This window comes from Lampris incognitus, chromosome 9 (genome assembly GCF_029633865.1).
Source record: "Lampris incognitus isolate fLamInc1 chromosome 9, fLamInc1.hap2, whole genome shotgun sequence".
Taxonomy (NCBI): Eukaryota; Metazoa; Chordata; class Actinopteri; order Lampriformes; family Lampridae; genus Lampris; species Lampris incognitus.
The window spans coordinates 22,727,685-22,744,582 of NC_079219.1; the positions used below are offsets into that span (position 1 = coordinate 22,727,685).

Genomic DNA, 16,898 nt, shown 5'->3' on the forward strand with positions numbered 1-16,898 from the left:
ACTAGATTTTTTTGGTCATGGAAAAGTTTTGGCGAAGTCATGGAAATGTTATTAAAAGTCACTGGTGACAACAAGAACTTTTTTTTAAAAGTATGTATGTGTGTCCTGCTTTATCAGGTACCTGGTACGTTCCAGCATTTCAGAGGAAGGTCCCTTTCATCCTTATGAAAAACTGGAGGCTCATTTCCCCTCTGCTCTGCTGGAGGAGCTGTTTGGGATCACTCTTCTCATAGGAAGACTCAAAGACCTACCTGCCAATGTGCAGAGTGCCTTCACCATGCAGAACCAGGGAAAGGTACTGCTGAAAATCATCTGTATATGGATTGTGACCCCTTTGCACAGATGTAATTTGGAATTCATAAACCACAGGCAACATTTCAAGATATTTTAGATGGATAACTAACTGTTATACAAGGGACAAGGATTTATAACTGGAGCAGCAGCAGTGTGATTAACATAATGGGGCTCTCAGGAGCAAGGACTGACCGAAAAATATGAGTATTTGTATGTGCATGTATTTTTGTCAAATACAAAATAAAAAGGTCTGAACACACCTACGCATAACGAACAATCGTAGGGTCAGAAATTGGAAGATACCTCTTGATGCGATATAACAATATTTTAGTATAGATTTGATTCAAAATGCAGTTTTGTTTCAAATATTACAATACTATTATTGAGATTACATATTGCGATTCCCCACCCCCCACCCCACCCCAGGGCTTCATCCTCTCTAATTTACTATAGAATACCTAAATTTAAATAATTCAAGTGGAGTTTACAGCAAAATTCATTTATTTAAAGCCCCATACAAATTGTTAAAACATTTGTGCTTTCTTGAATAAACATGCAAACAGTTCAAATTCAAACATTCAGAGAAACAAATCGTTAAATCAAACCTTCCTACAGCATCAATTCATGTGCCTCAACAATGCAATTTAGGGTAAATGCTGCAATGTTAAAATTGTAATGGCTTAGTATTGTAATTTTGCACTGAATTTATCCCCCCTCCCCCACATCCCTAGACAATAGTCATTATCTGATGGTTTTTGAAGAATAATTAGTTTTAAACATATTACTTACATGAGCAAAAATTATTTTTGTTCTACTCTCATAGCACTATTCCATGCTTCAGCTTGCAGGGATATTTCAATTTCGAACATTTCTTTTTTGGCAAAAACACAGAATCTACATTTTCCTTTATGTATTCCTCCCTCAGATTTTTCCTCCCTCTTGGCATTTCTTACATCTGCACCTGGACATCCATTGGTCAGTTCTGGAAATCCTCCACCTGTTAGGACAAAAAATGCAAGGTGTGAGTCTGGTCCTCCACTTGCCCACTGAGGCAGTAAATATAAACTTATTAAATTGACATGTTATTTTTGACATGTACTATGTTCTAGTTAAAGGAAATATTATTGAAATGATTTTTGCCTTTTAGAATGTAAAAGTTATCGATTAGCTGGTACATTGCCATTATCTGCCTTTTACCTCTTAATTACTCCAGGCCATGTGGTGTACGCCCATGAGTTTGTGAACCTGACAGGAGAGAACCTGACTGATACCAGTTTGTTTGAAGAACACCTTTGCAGTCTGCTGTGCGACCTCACTGGCCTTGCCATGGGCAAATATAGCAAGGTGGGTGACTGACCTCATCATTTTGTTATTTGTGCTACATTGTACTGATGCTAATTTTACTGATGGCATCAAGCCATCTCTCTCTCTTCCCTGGAGAATAAATATGTAAATCTGACTTTAATACAGGGATGGGTAAGTTCAGTCTTCAGCAAATAGAATCAGCATAATTGTGTTAATTATGCATAACAGTATTTCAGTCACCTAGTTTATGTGATGAATATTGCTTTTTATGTGCAGGTGAGGCCAACGGAGGCTCTTACTAGCCATCATTACCTATGCACCTGCACCAAAGAGCTGTGGAGCCTGCTCATACACCTGCTTGAATACAGAAGTAAAGTGTTACACAATCAGGTAAAAATATACACATACAGAATAATTCTGAAATATTTCTGTTATGTATTGATGTCATAAAGTACATTTTTGCCCTCTTTACATTTGCTTGTGTGTTTTTCTCTAGTCTTTCTGGAGCTGCATGAACTCGCTGTTGCAGCCTCTTGTTTTAGGCAAGCCTGCTGCAGAGCAGTACGCTGGTCTTCCCACACACTGTAAAGACCCTCTTGGATTCACATGGTGGTTAGTCACACACCTGGCAGACTTGGGCCAATACAACCGTAACGGAACGCTCCACAATGAGGTAGAAATTGAGAATTACAATACCAATAAAAATACTAAGCTGCTAAATACCAACAGTGTGTCAAAGCAGAAAGAGCCAAATATTTTTTTATTATCGTCAAACACACCCATAGACCCAAAGTTTTATTTAATACAATAAATAGAGTACTCAACCCTGCGGTCACAAATTGCCACAAAGCAACATCCAATACCTATGAATATTTCCTAAGATTTTTTTAGTAAAATTGACACAATACGATCTCAGATCTCACTGCCCTCCTACGATCTTTCAGAGTTAAGCTAATGCCCCTCAGTTCTCATCAACTTTGAACCAATTTCTCTCTCCTTTTGACACATTATCTCACATATGAACCCTTGTACATGTCCCTTAGACATTATTCCCTCACGCCTACTTAAGGAAGTGCTGGACACTGTTGGGCCTAGTATTTTATCAAGAATTAATAGCTCCCTGGTAAATGGCGATGTCCCAGCTTGCTTTAAATATGCTGTTATTCAACCTCTGATCAAAGAACCTAACTTAGATTAGTCTGTCCCTAATAATTACCGACCAATCTCAAAGCTCTCATTTTTATCCAATATTTTTGAAAAAGTTTTCTCTCAACTCAACTCCTTGGATAAATTCGGCATACGGGATACATTTCAGTCATGTTTTAGGACACACCATACCATAGAGTCTGCTCTCCTTAGGAGGACAAATGATTTGTTCTTGACTTTAGATTCTGGAAATTGTTTTATTTAAATTCTTTTAGATCTCTCGGCAGCTTTCGACACTGTTGGTCACTGCATCCTCTTGGACTGTCTTAAGCATGTTGTTTGCATTCAAGGATAGGCCCTTCAGTGGTTTGCCTCGTACCTCCAAGACTGATCAGCCTCTGTTAGAACTGATAATGTTCAAGTTAAACTTTATTATATGTATTTAGAATACAATGAAATTCTTGTGTTCTGGCTCTCTTTGCCTTAACACAAGGAATACAGTGACAAAGAATGCAAAGACACACCACCCCCTCCCAAAAAAAAAACCATAGACTATATGTACACAGCAAATTCATACATTTTATACATAATATACATTACATGATAACGCAACAATGTAATGTGCATATGGGTGCATCAGCTGTTCAGCAACTTGACTGCCTGTGGAAAGAAACAAGCACTGAGGTGGGTGGTGTGTGATTTCCAGAGCTGGGGTGGCTGGTGGCTGGTGTCTGTTGTTTTGGGCTTTCCTTTAGCAGTAAGTGGTGTAAATATTATGAAGTTGCGGTAGTTCCATGCCAGTGATTTTTGCTGCTGTCTTTACAGTCCTTTGAAGCAGTCTGCAGTGCTGAGCTGTCAGGTTACCAAACCATACTGTGATACAGCCTGTCAAGACTCTCTCGATGGTCCTGACATAAAAGTTCACAAAAGTTTTGGTACTCATGCCAAAACTCTTGCAACCCCTCAGAAAATACAGTCTCCTCGGTGCCTTCTTGAGGATGCAATTGGTGTTGAGAGACCATATGAGGGTGTCTTGTGATGTGTAAACCGAGAAACCCAAAACTGTCCATAATTTCAACAGTTGAACCATTGATGGAAATAGGAATGTGATTTCCTCTGATCTTTCTTAAATCAACAATCATTTCTTTAGTATTGACATTTAGAGAGAGAGAGAGAGAGAGAGAGTTGTTATCGTGGCCTCATATGGTTAAATCTTCCACTTCCCTTCTATAAGTCCTCTCATCACTGTCACTTATTAGTGTCACTGTGGTTTCATCTGCAAATTTAATGATGCTGTTGTTGTCATATTTGGCAACACAGCCGTGTGTAAACAGACTGTACAATATGGGACCGAGACAGCAGCCTTGAGGTGCGCCGGTCCTAAGAACTAATGTGAATGAGTATATTTGACCTATTCTCACAGTCTGGGGCCCGCTTGTCAGGAAATCAAATAGCCAATTACAGTTAGAGTTGCCCAGACCAAGACCTCTGAGTTTCAAGATCAGTTTGGATGGTACAATTGTATTAAAAGCAGAGCTGCAATAAGTAAAAAACATTCTGACATAGATATTTTTCTTTTCAATGTTTACTAAAGCAGTATGTAGAGCAAGTGAGATAGCATCATCTATTCGAACAGTAGGTAAACTGTAATGGGTCAAGGGTAGCAGGATTTTTACATTTATATATATTACCAATCTTTCCAGACACTTCGTAATAACGGAGGTCAAAGCAACAGTCGATAATCATTAAGGCAGGAGACAGGTGTCTTCTTGGGTACAGGCACAATTGTGGTTTTCTTAAAACATGGTGGAACCACACACAATGACCGGGATGGGTTAAAAATGTCAGTAAAAACCTGAGATAGCTGGGTTTAACATGCCTTAAGGACACGGGAAGGGATGCCATCTAGGCCAGCAGCTTTACAAGCCTTAACCTTTTCAAAAGTTTTATTCACATCAGCCTCTGTCACCTGTAGATCAACTTTTTTGGGTGGGCACTGTGCTGCTGTCACTGGGTCCAAGTTGTGAGCTTCAAAGCAGGCAATGTGTCCTCCATTTCTGGAACCATCTGCTGTGGAGTACCACAAAGCTCCATTTTAGGCCCTATTTCATGATCCCTCTATATGCTTCCTTTGGGGCCTATTTTCGGAGAACATATCTCCTACCATTGTTATGCAGACAATACTTGGCTGTACCTCCCGCTGAACTCCCTTCTAAATTGTGTTGAGGATGTAAAATCCTGGATAGCAAAAAGCTTCCTTCAGCTAAACCAGAATAAACCTTCGGTCTTAATGTTCGACCCTGCAGACAACTCCACAACAACAGTCAATGCCCTCGGGCTTCTGTCATGGAATGTAAAGTCCCATGCAAGAAATCTTGGTGTTATCTTTGATTCTGGTTTAATATTTGATAAACAAATCAACTCAGTCGTCATCACTGGCTTCTTTCATCTTGGATCAATTGCAAAATCAAAATCCTTCCTGTCCATTAAAGATTTGGAAACTATAATTCACGCTTTTATTTCTTCTCGCCTCAATTACTGCAATCCCCTCTATGTAGGAATCAGTCAGTCAATCCTATCTCGCCTACAACTGGTTCAAAATGCAGCAGCAAGACTCCACACTGGTACCAGGAAGACCACATCTCCCTTGTACTGACCTCCCTTCACTGGTTACCAGTGAAGTTCAGAATTGATTTTAAGATTATTTTGTTTTTAAAGCACTGCATGGACTGGCACCAAGTTACATATCTGAACTGCTCATTATCCATTCCACCTCCAGACCTCGTAGATCTGCTGACCAATCACTGCTCTTCATTCCACGCTCCAGTTAAAAACCAAAGGGAATCGGGCATTTTCAGTTGTTGGCCCTAAATTGTTGAATATCCATTCCATTATCCAAACCGCTTGTCCTGCTCCCAGGGTCGCGGGAATGCAGGAGCCCATCCCAGCAGTCATTGAGCGGCAGGCAGGGAGACACCCTGGACAAACCCCCCAGGCCATCACAGGGCCAAAAAGTTTGGTATCAATATTGTGTTCCGGGGGAGAGCCTAGGACCACCAGGTCGTCTAAGGAGGGGTGCACCGCCCAGGCCGGCAACAGAGCAGGTCAAAGCCCCCGTGCTGCTCAGTAGTGGGATTGTGCCTGTGAAATTGTGAAATAGTTTGCCACTAATAATTATATCTTACCCCATCAATATCATTTTTAAAATATCCATCTAAGACCCATCTCTTTGCGACAGTCATGGCACAAGTCCATGAATACTGGGATGGCATCCAGCACTTTACCTGTGCCACCATCCATAGGCTTAGTGGTTGTGTCAGGAAGGGCATCCGACGTAAAACTTTGCCAAATCTTTATGCGTATTGACAAAACCATACCGGATTGGTCAAGGCTCCATGCCAGATTGGTCAAGGCCCGGGTTAACAACGACCGCCGTTGGTGCTGTGCCGTCACAGGGTACTGATGGAAACGATAAAATCTGCTGTGGCGACTCCTGAGAAATAGGGCGCAAGCCGAAAGAAGAAAAAATACCCATCTCTTTTTATTTGGTCTCTTAATTGTCATCATGACATTCCTGACCACTCTCTGGCTTTTATTTGTATTTTATTTGTTGTTTGTGTAATGCTACTTGTGCCATGATTTTACCAAGGTACTATCCTTTTTTCCCCCGCTTATGTCCTCCTATTTATGTCTGTGTTTTTATTTGATCATTCCTGTGTTTATATTTGATCATTCCTGTGTTTTTGTTCAATTGTAATCATTTTAATCTCTTTTTAAAACACTTTGGTCAACATTATTTTTAAATCTGCTCTATAAATAAAGCTGACTTGACAATATCTGGGGAAGTTACACAAACATAAACCTGGGCAGCAACATAAATGAATAAACATGTTAAAGGATTTAAAACAAGCTCTGATTTTGAACATTGGATATTGCAGTCGGTTGGTAAGTGATTTCAAATTTGTTTCGAGTTTTGATTCGGATTTAGGCCGTTGTCAGACTTTGTTGGGCTGAGCACTTGCTAGTTTCACTCTCTGAGCTTCAATAGCTGGGTCAGCAGACGTGGATCATGCCCTCTATTGCTTCCTTTGTTGTGAAACTCAGACGGGGCGGGATTTTCACTAACAGCTTATAAGAGCGATTGGACTAAACCCATCAGAACAAGCTCTGATCTTGAACATAGGACATTGCAGTTGGTTGGAAAGTGATTTAAAACTTGTTTTGAGTTTTGATCCGGATTTAGGCAGTTATCAGGCTTTTGTTGGGCTGAGCACTTGCTAGTTTCACTCTGAGCTCTACTATTTTCTCTCGTTGCCTGCCTCACGCACCATGTGCTACAAAGACCCTGTCACTCAAGTTTATCGAAAAAAAATCACATCTGTCAGACAGTGCAACCCTGAGAACCTCTATTCACTCAGGAAAGCCTCCTCTACTCGGTCCTTTACGTTTGGCTTGTGGAATTGCCAATGGACTGTAAATAAAACCGAATTTATCCAAACACTTGCTAATCTGTCAGACATTCAGGTACTAGCCCTGACCAAAACCTGGATACGTCCAGAAAACACTGCCACACCAGCCACACTCTGTTGACTCTGCTTTCTCCTACACACCCTATTCTGTTGGGTGTGGAGGCGGTACGGGTGTCCTCATTTCCAAAGACTGGAACTTCACTAAGCTTTCTCTGCTAAGCAACAACTCCTTCTTTGAATACCATGCAATCGTGGTTACTGCTCCTATTAAGCTATTTGTGGTTGTCATATTGTGGCATGGTGGCACAGTGGTTGGCGCTGTTGCCTCACAGCAAGAAGGTCCTGGGTTCGAACCCCGGGATTGTCCGACCTTGGGGGTCAACCCAGATCGTCCCCTGTGTGGAGTTTGCATGTCCTTCTCGTGTCTGCAGTGGGTTTTCTCCAGATGCTCCTGTTTCCCCCACCATCAAAAAAGGCATGCGTGTTAGGGTTAATACTTCTGTCTGTGCCCTTGACCGAGGCATGGCAAGACAAGCTTGAGTTGGTCCCCGGGCACCACTGATTGTCATGGGAGACATGAATATCCTTACTGACAAAACCCAAGCGACTGACTTCCTGTCTCTTATGTCCTTTCTTGACCTCAGCCAGGTCCCCACCCTTCCCACTCACAAAGCGGGCAATACTCTTGATCTGAATTTGACTCGGAACTGCTCCACAGCAAATCTGACTGTCACCCCCCTACATCTGTCAAGACTACTTCTTTATTCAATTCATGGCCTCCTTACTGGAACACCCTCATGTTCCTTCACAAATGGTCTCCTTCCCCCAAAACTTCCGTCCCTCACACTGACGCAGCGTTCGAATGAGGTCTTGGCTTCCATGTCTCCTCATAATGATGAATTCTCTTCACTGCCTGTCAACGAGGCTACCTACACACTCTGTTCCTCACTAGCCTCCTCTCATAATAATCTCTGCCCTCTAGCATCGTAACACCCCCCCCCCCCAATCCATGGCTCACTGAGGTCATCAGAGAGCAAAGGGCAGGGCTCAGAGCGGCAGAGAGAAAATGGTGTAAAACCATAGCGTCCACTGACCTCAGTGAATATCAGTGTCTCCTAGCATCATTCTCCTCCAGCTTAAAAACAGCTAAGACCACTTACTATCAAGAACAAGGTCTGTGGCGCCACTAATGCTCGAAAAATGTTTTTTGCTTTTAACTCACTCCTCAATCCGCCTCCTCCTCGGACCTCCACTCTGCTCACTCCTGACATGTTCACCTCGTACTTTACCGATAAGGTTTCTGCCATCAATAACCAGTTCTCTTAGTCTGACCAACTCTGTCTGCCACTGCCAGCTAATAGTGCCTCTCTCATCTCATTCTCCCCCCTGACCGAGGAGTAAGTCGCCAAGCTTCTGCTGGACTCTCATCCCACTACCTGTCCGCTGGACCCGATACCATCCAACCTCCTACAGACCATTTCCCCGCACTTAACCCTGCAGTCACACACGTCATCAGCTCCTCGCTTACAACGGGTGTGTTCCCCACTGTATTTAAGGAAGCTCGGGTCACCCTGCTACTCAAAAAACCTACACTCAACCCAGCCCAGCTTGAAAACTACAGACCAGTTTCACTCCTACCCTTTCTATCAAAAAATACTTGAGTGCACAGTCTTTAACCAAGTCTCTGATTTCCTTTCTGAGAATAATCTGTATGATCCAAATCAGTCTGCCTTTAAGCGGCCGAGACTGCACTCCTGTCAGTAATAGAATCACTGCATTTGGCTAGAGCTGCTGGTCAGTCCTGAGCTTTATTGCTGCTAGATCTGTTAGCTGCCTTTAACACGGTTAACCACCAAATCCTCCTCTCCACACTCACTGAGCTTGGTATCTCAGGATCTGCCCTCCGCTGGTTCATGTTCTACCTCTCGGGAGCTCTTTTAGAGTATCTTGGAGGGGAGAAATGTCCAAACTACCCGGCTTATCCTCAGGGGTGCCTCAAGGGCCAGTGCTCAGTCTCTTTCTCTTCTCAATATACACCACCTCACTTTGTACAATCATCCGCACCCATGGTTTCTCATACCACTGCTATGCTGACGATACCCAGCTCTTCCTATCATTCCCACCAGATGACTTCACACTCGCGGCACATATATTGTCATGCCTTGCTGATATCTCTGCATGGATGAAAGAACGCCACCCTCAGCTTAACCTATCGAAAACTGAGCTCCTTGTCATCCCAGCCAGTCTATCCTTACAACAACAGATCAATATCCAGCTCAGATCAACCCAACTCCTGCCCACAAAGTCTGCCTGAAACCTGGGTGTCATGATTGAAGACTAACTAACCTTTAAGTTTCACATGGCCTCGATTGCTTGGTTGTGCCGATTTGCCCTGTACAACATCAGGAAACTTGGACCCTACCTGTCTGAGCATGCAGCACAACTCCTGGTACAGAATCAGAATCAGAAACACTTTATTTGTCATTTCATTTCATGCACTTGCACACATGAAATGAAACAAAACATCGTTTCCCCCAGCCCATAGTAGTGCAACACAAAGACAAAAACACATATCCAAAAACTACAAGAACACATATGTCCAAACTAACACATATCTAAACTAAACAACAAAAAAAATCATTGTCCAGGACAACAATTACCAGCCAGGATGACTATTGGAACTGCCAGTCTGCATGGACAAGCAGTTAGCTTAGCCTGCCCCGCTTCCACGTCCTGTCAGACCTCCCTCTGTGTATCCTTTTTGGGCGCAGCTCCAGTCAGGGCCGTGGTCCTTCGGCCCACAGGACGCAGCAGACCAGGCTCCGTCAGCTGATCCAACGCCAGCTCTCCCAGCCAGACACCATCGACACACCTCCCACACTCTACACGACAACACTAAAAACACAGTCAAGGCTAGGTGAGGCCGCCGCCACCCGCCCTCGGTGTTATCGGAACTGCTGGTCTGCATGGGTTAGCGGTTAGCTTAGCCTTCCCCGCTTCCACGTCCTGTCAGACCCCGCCCTCAGTTTTACCTCTTCGGGCCCAGGGACCGGCAGGACCATGGTCCCTGCGCCCACAGGACACGGCAGACCAAGCTCTCCCAGTTGATCCAGCGCCAGCTCTCCCAGCCATCAAACGAAGACAAACTTAGATGTGGACAAAGACACTGCATGGACAGTACTGTCTGAGGCCGCCGCAAACGTCAATTCTCACCGCCATCTTCCCACACCTGTACTGGGTTAGGCCGCTGCAAACATGAATTTGTGCTGCCATCTTCCACACCGGAAGCGGAACCGGAAGCTTTTGTAATATCACGCATTGACTACTACAACTCCTTACTGGCTGGTCTCCCTACATGCACTTTCAAACCTCTGCAAATGATCCAGAATGCAGTGGGACGTCTGGTCTTCAACCAACCCAAAACAGCACATGTCCCTCCACTGGCTCCCAGTTGCTGCCCGCATCAAATTCAAAACCTTGATGCTCGCTTACAAAACAGCAACTAAAATGGCTCCAGCCTACCTGAACTCGTCATTCAGGTCTACACTCCATCCCGCTCACTACGCTCTGCCAATGAAAGGCGCCTGGCACTTCCACCACAATCGGGCCCTAAGTCACTAGCTAGACTCTTCTCTTTTGTAGTTCCCCGGTGGTGGAACGAGTTACCAAACTCCATTCAATCCACTGAGTCCCTCTCCATCTTTAAGAAGAAGCTAAAGACCCAGCTCTTTCACGAACGCCTCCACACTATATGGTATTTGAAAAAAAATCGCTTCTATGCACCCTTTTGCATTGCCTTTGTGCACTGCCTGCTGACACCTATGTCCTGTCGGACTTGAACCTAGTTTTTTGGCACTTAATTGCATTGTCGCCTCCTGACTAGATCCTTGCTTGTGTTGTATTAACTGTGAGAATTACATCACTTTGGATAAAAGTGTCTGCTAAATGAAATTGTAACATTGTAAAATACTTAATATACTCCTGATGTAACTTGGATACCCAAATGATTACTCACCCAATTATACCACTTTCCTTCCATCTTATTTCACATTTTTAAAACCCATTCAAATACAAATGCATAGACCTTTGATCCTCAAATACAACTACAATAGAATGTTTTCGTTATTCTGGGCAGCTTCCAGGTGTAAACACTTTACCATAAATATGAAGCAGGGTGTTCAATAAGTGTGCTCACCTTACTGCTCTAAGATAAAGGTTGAAATAAAGATGAGACATGTTTCACTGCTAGTAACAAAAAGGCTTATTTAATCATTCATTTGCTGTGTATTAAAGTAATCCATAAATTTACTCGCCGATATGACCCTACCCACAAGAGTTTTGTTTGGTCGCCATTTTCTTTTATTAACTGACAGATTTGGATTTATATCTAGAAAGATTTAGATGAGATTTGAAGAGTTTCATTCTGAAAAGAAAGATTCATCATTTGTGTTGGAGAAGTGATAACTTCTCAAAACATTTTAAGCCATAAAGTTAAGAACATTATTGGTTACCGTTCTATTTAGGCATCATCTTTAGACTTACACAGGTAGAATTGTTGTTTAAAACATGTTGACTTTCAAGCAGCAACTTTTTTTTTTAAATTGGTCATATTTTATTTTTTTTGTTATTAAAACATTTATGATAACAATGTCATCAATTTTTCATAATGATATTCAACATGTCCAGTAATGGTGAGTCCAGAACAATGAATATGACACACTGACGCTTTAGTTGTGGGTTTTGGCCATGTTTGATAGATGTCACCTTGGATTGATGGCATTATTATTGTTATTGTTTTTGTGTTTCTTTATTATTATCGTTTAGTTGTAAAGTAATCCATTTTTTCCCCTCTACACTCAGAAACAACTGGAAGATAACTGGAATTTGGTAGAAGAGTTGCTCAAGTTAACATGTAATCCCAAGGCAAGCACTATATACATTCCCTACTTTAATGATTAATACTACATATTCCAAGGGGAATCTCTGTTCAAATTCATTGTCTAACTTTTATTTAACATTTGTGTGTTTAACAGGGAAGTCTACAGGAGGAACAGATCAGGATGCATTTGCATTGCTGTCTAAGTCTTTGTCTGCTGTGGCAACCCAGCACCATTGTTGTCTCCACCCTCTGGGACTACTACAGTAAGAACCTGGTGAGAATCTGCCTCCAGTACAGACAAGCTTGCTTTAGACAAGTATACTTTAGATTTATTTTTTACTTTTGACATTGTTTCAACATGCCATAAAATTGTGACTGACAAAGGCCCACAATCATAAGCTGATGTCAGTTTTGTTGCCTCTTGAAATATGTGTCAATGGCCGAAACACTTAACTTTATCTTATTCCTCTATCATTTGGGGTACTATCTCTCAAGAGGAGTGATTGGGGAAAGGTCAGCTACAGACCAATGCCTCCGGAGCTGGTTAAGATTCAGTTACTTAGGGGCGTCTGGGTGACATAGCGGTCTATTCTGTTGCCTACCAACACTGGGATCGCCAGTTCGAATCCCCGTGTTACCTCTTCCTTGGTCAGGCATCCCTACAGACAATTGGCCATGTCTGCGGGTGGGAAGCCGGATGTGGGTATGTGTCCTAGTCGCTGCACTAGCGCCTGGTCAGTCGGGGTGCCTGTTCAGGGGGGAGGGGGAACTGGGAGAAATAGTATGATCCTCCCATGCACTACGTCCCCCTGGCAAAACTTCACTGTCAGGTGAAAAGAAGCAGCGGCTGGTGACTCTACGTGTATCGAAGGAGGCATGTGGTAGTCTGCAGCCCTCCTCAGATCAGCAGAGGGGTGGAGCAGTGACCGGAATGGCTCAGAAGAGTGGGGTAATTGGCCGGGTACAATTGGGGAGAAAAGGGGGGGGGGATTCAGTTACTTGCTCCATGACATTTCAGTAGTAGTTTGGTGACACAGGGGTTTTGAATCCAGGCCACATAAGGCTAATGTACCACCGAAATACTTGGTAGAAACACTTATTTTTCAATAAAAGCATAGATAAATATTTAAATCCCCACAAAGTTTCAGAACCCCCCCCCCCCCAAAAAAGGCAACATAAATGACACAATCAGCATATCACACTGCAGAATTCTACAAATTTTATGTGTTGTGTGTTCACCTGGTCGTTCAGGCTGTACAAACCACGCTTTAGATTATTAATTATAAAACATTTATTGTTTAATAATACATACATACTTCTAATCTACAAAGATAGTTTTGCAGCAGTGGGGACCAATATTATGATGCCTTTTCATGCAGTTTTTCTCTCATATATGAAAAACTCAAGCATGTACGATTGCTGTTGAATTACTCCATCCTTGCCTTCCACCCTAGAATGGCTCTTTCACTGTACCTTGGCTTGGGGTGTCTGGTCTGGGCAGTTTGTGCAAGACACCTCTGACTGTGCTGGAACAGGCCCGGAGCTGCTGTACCCCCTTCCCCCTCCACTCCTCAGGACACAACCAGTTGTACCGCTCATCCAACTCCTTCCACATCTTTCTTAGAGTGCTGGCACTGTGCCTTTCCCATGATGGCACAACTGGAGCCTCCCAGAGGCAGATCAAGGGAAGGTAAGGATGGATAGTCTGGCATGCATTGTGGTTAACAGTACTTGCTCAAAATTGAGGTTTAGATGTTCAAAATTTTTTGACTTGGAAACGAATACACAAAGTTTGTTGGAAGTAAGGAACACTGGAAGGATTGTAGGCTGAAGAAATGACTAGTTTTTGCCTGTGATCTTGAAGTGGGTGGTGCATGTTTGTGTTTGTGTCTGCATCCGTGTGTGACCACCACGCATGGGGTGTTTGCATACTGTGTGTGTATTGGAGTCTTGTTTGTGTGTAAGCCAGATGTGCCACAGTCTCCCAGTGGGCCTTTGATATTTGTTCAGGCTCCCCAGTAAAGCAGGTGCCTCAGGAGTCAACTACCTGCTCTTCAACACAAACTAGAGCCAGAGAGCCTCCTACCAACACATACATGCAAGCACACCATACTAAGCACACCTGCGCCAAAGACCGGTGACAGAGTTTTGGGGTGTGTGTTGACAGAGTTTTGGTTTGTGTGTGCGCACACTTTGGTTTGGATTGGAAGATGGATAGAAAAGAAAGAGAGGACCAAAGATCAGGAGCTGATGGTGCATGTCAGAACCCGGCATTGGACTGTCCTATATCCCAGCCCGGCTTGGCGCCAGGGAGAGACAGCCACAGATAAATCCGCCTAATGACTTCCCTCTGTCTGAAACGTGCTCAGCAGCATTGCAGACATGAAGGCTAATTAGCTAACAAGCGTGGCGGTTAATTCGCCTTAACAAAGCCACATTGGTTTCCAGCACGGATTGGGAGAGGGAGTAGGGGGTGGAAGTGGGTGGTAGGTACTGGCAGCAACCAGGCTGGGCTGGGACAAGTCCAGACTCCCCCTCCTCAACCTCCCCCTGAGGAGGCATGGGGCATGCTGACTGTGTTGCAGCAATGTTTCGGCAGTGTTCCCACTCCTGGCCAGGCTCTGTGGGGCACCGTGACGCCTGCTTTAATGGGATGGACTGGGAGCATGTTGATCTCCAACGCTAGGAGATGGGAGCATCTGTTCGCCTCCGGGTAAAAAAAAGAAAAGAAAAGAAAATCTGCCCAGGATCAACAAACACACAGGTTAAAAGAGCGTTCATAAAGACAATACCACATCCCAATATTCAGTATACTATACTATGTTCATGTTTTTCATCATCCATTCATTTATATGAATCTACACACTTTCCTGTCCCACTGTAGACTTGTAGACTTTCTTCACCATCCTCTGTGGGTGAAACCCAGCTGTTGGTATTATTAGTCCAGTCTTTCTCAACTCCATCTTCCACTGAGTGTGTCTCAGGATGTTCGCTGTTTGTGGTCTGACCCAAACAGAAGCCCTAGCTCACCTATACAGGCTGCAATTTGGTTTTGTTTTGTTTTGGTGTGTGTGTGTGTGTGTGTGTGTGTGTGTGTGTGTGTGTTCCCCCCACCCCACTTTTTTGGTGTGGGGTGGGGGCTGAACTCTCCAACCCTCTGAGTTTCCTGCTGTGGGGAGCAAACAGCCAGGAGGATGTGTATTTGTGTGTGTGTATGTGTGTGTTTTTATTGATCTCTTTCTCTCTTTCTCTCTCTCTCTCTCTCTCTCTCTCTCTGGTGTTGCAGTAAATCGGTCTGGCTGTAGAGAGAGGGACCAAGCACCCACTGCTGTGTGTCTGAGTGTCTCTGACATTTAACATGATCTTTAAAGGCATTTCTCCACAGTACCCGCAGGATCTAACAGTGTGCCGGGCAGTTCTGTTGTCTCTCTCCCTATCTTTCGCTCTCCCTTATACACACACACACACAGGCCAGGCAGACAGGGCTCTCCCCCGGAGCGGAGTTGGATGGAGGTGGAGAGTTCAGTTAGTCAGCATTTGAAGTCAGAGGTTTTTGAAGAACAAATCACCTCTGAAGAGCAATGTTTGTGTATGGGGGGGAAAAAATAAATCTTTAGTGAGAAAATAGTGCAATTTGAACATCAGTTATTTCATAGTGACAGTCTTGCAATTGGAACAGGGTACAAATTGCCATTTATTGGAATCTGTCTTCCCACTCTTTCTCAATCTCACTTTTCTTTGTCTTCTCTTCCCTCACTACTTCTTCCTGTTCTGTTCTGCCCCCCTCTTTTCCTCCCTCTTCATCCATCTCATCTTTATTTTTGTCTGTCTGTCTCTCTCTCTGCCTCTCTGTCCTTCCCTGCTCCTACTAGGATATACTCCAAGTTCTCCACAAAGAAGATGCAGGAGCTGTCAGAGATGGGCCTTATGAACTTTGTGCTTCTGTTCATGGTGGTGGCCAGACAGGTGGATGTGGAGGATGTGTCCAGCAGGGCCTGTGAGCTGCTGGGCCTGCTCCCTCCAAACTGCCTCCCTGGACACCGCACCCTGGTCTGGAGGGGGCAGCTAGCATTGCTATTGCTCTTCCAAGTAGGCTTTTTCAGAGATTTTTTGCAAAGTACCAATTGTTAAGGGGCCCTAAAAATCATTTTTATAAAAAATAAGCAGAATATATCAAGATATTATCTACTTTCGGGCAGAATACTTTAATTATTTATATTATGCATACCATATATTATATGGAGATTGCATTTCACTAGATATCAGCCGTTTTAGTTTAGGCACCTTTTTCCCCTCCTAAAATGTCAAGTTTTAAATGCTGTATTTTTTGGGGGAGGTGATAGTGGGGCTGTTGGTCTCCTTATTCAATCTGTAGATGTCTGTTAGCAATAATTGTTTGATAATTGGATTGTTTTTGTTGAATCTGTAGTTCCGAGTCAGGACATTGAAACAAATACAATGTTTCGGGATTATTGTTCTGTTGAGTTTCTGGTACATCCAATATATGAGTCCTCAACCCATCTGACTCATGAATTGCAGTTAACAGTCCAGAAGAGGACTCTTAACGTGCTCAATCAGTGTTACATTGATACAATAGTTGTTCATTGATCTACTCCTACTGTTGGCTGCTACCGTTAGGGGTCGCCACAGTGGATCACCCGTTTCCATCTCTTCCTGTCTTCTGCATCTTCCCCTGTTAGTAGCTAATAGTTGTTCGTTGATAGCTTACCTAAATACAGTGCAATAATACTCTGAAATTATGCTATCAAAACATTGTTTTATAATGTCTTATAATATTATAAGTC

The 16,898-nt window shown here is 43.4% G+C and overlaps 1 protein-coding gene across 1 annotated transcript in view; it reads left to right on the forward strand.

Annotated features, from left to right (window-relative positions):
* Positions 1-16,898, forward strand: part of mms22l (MMS22-like, DNA repair protein) — a 57,894-nt gene that overhangs the window by 21,819 nt on the left and 19,177 nt on the right. The window contains exons 5-13 of the mRNA XM_056286739.1: positions 118-295; positions 1,220-1,313; positions 1,508-1,638; positions 1,876-1,989; positions 2,096-2,272; positions 12,075-12,137; positions 12,248-12,367; positions 13,548-13,783; positions 15,966-16,182. Coding sequence (XP_056142714.1) covers positions 118-295; positions 1,220-1,313; positions 1,508-1,638; positions 1,876-1,989; positions 2,096-2,272; positions 12,075-12,137; positions 12,248-12,367; positions 13,548-13,783; positions 15,966-16,182 — 1,330 coding nt within the window. The remainder of the gene's footprint in view (positions 1-117; positions 296-1,219; positions 1,314-1,507; positions 1,639-1,875; positions 1,990-2,095; positions 2,273-12,074; positions 12,138-12,247; positions 12,368-13,547; positions 13,784-15,965; positions 16,183-16,898) is intronic.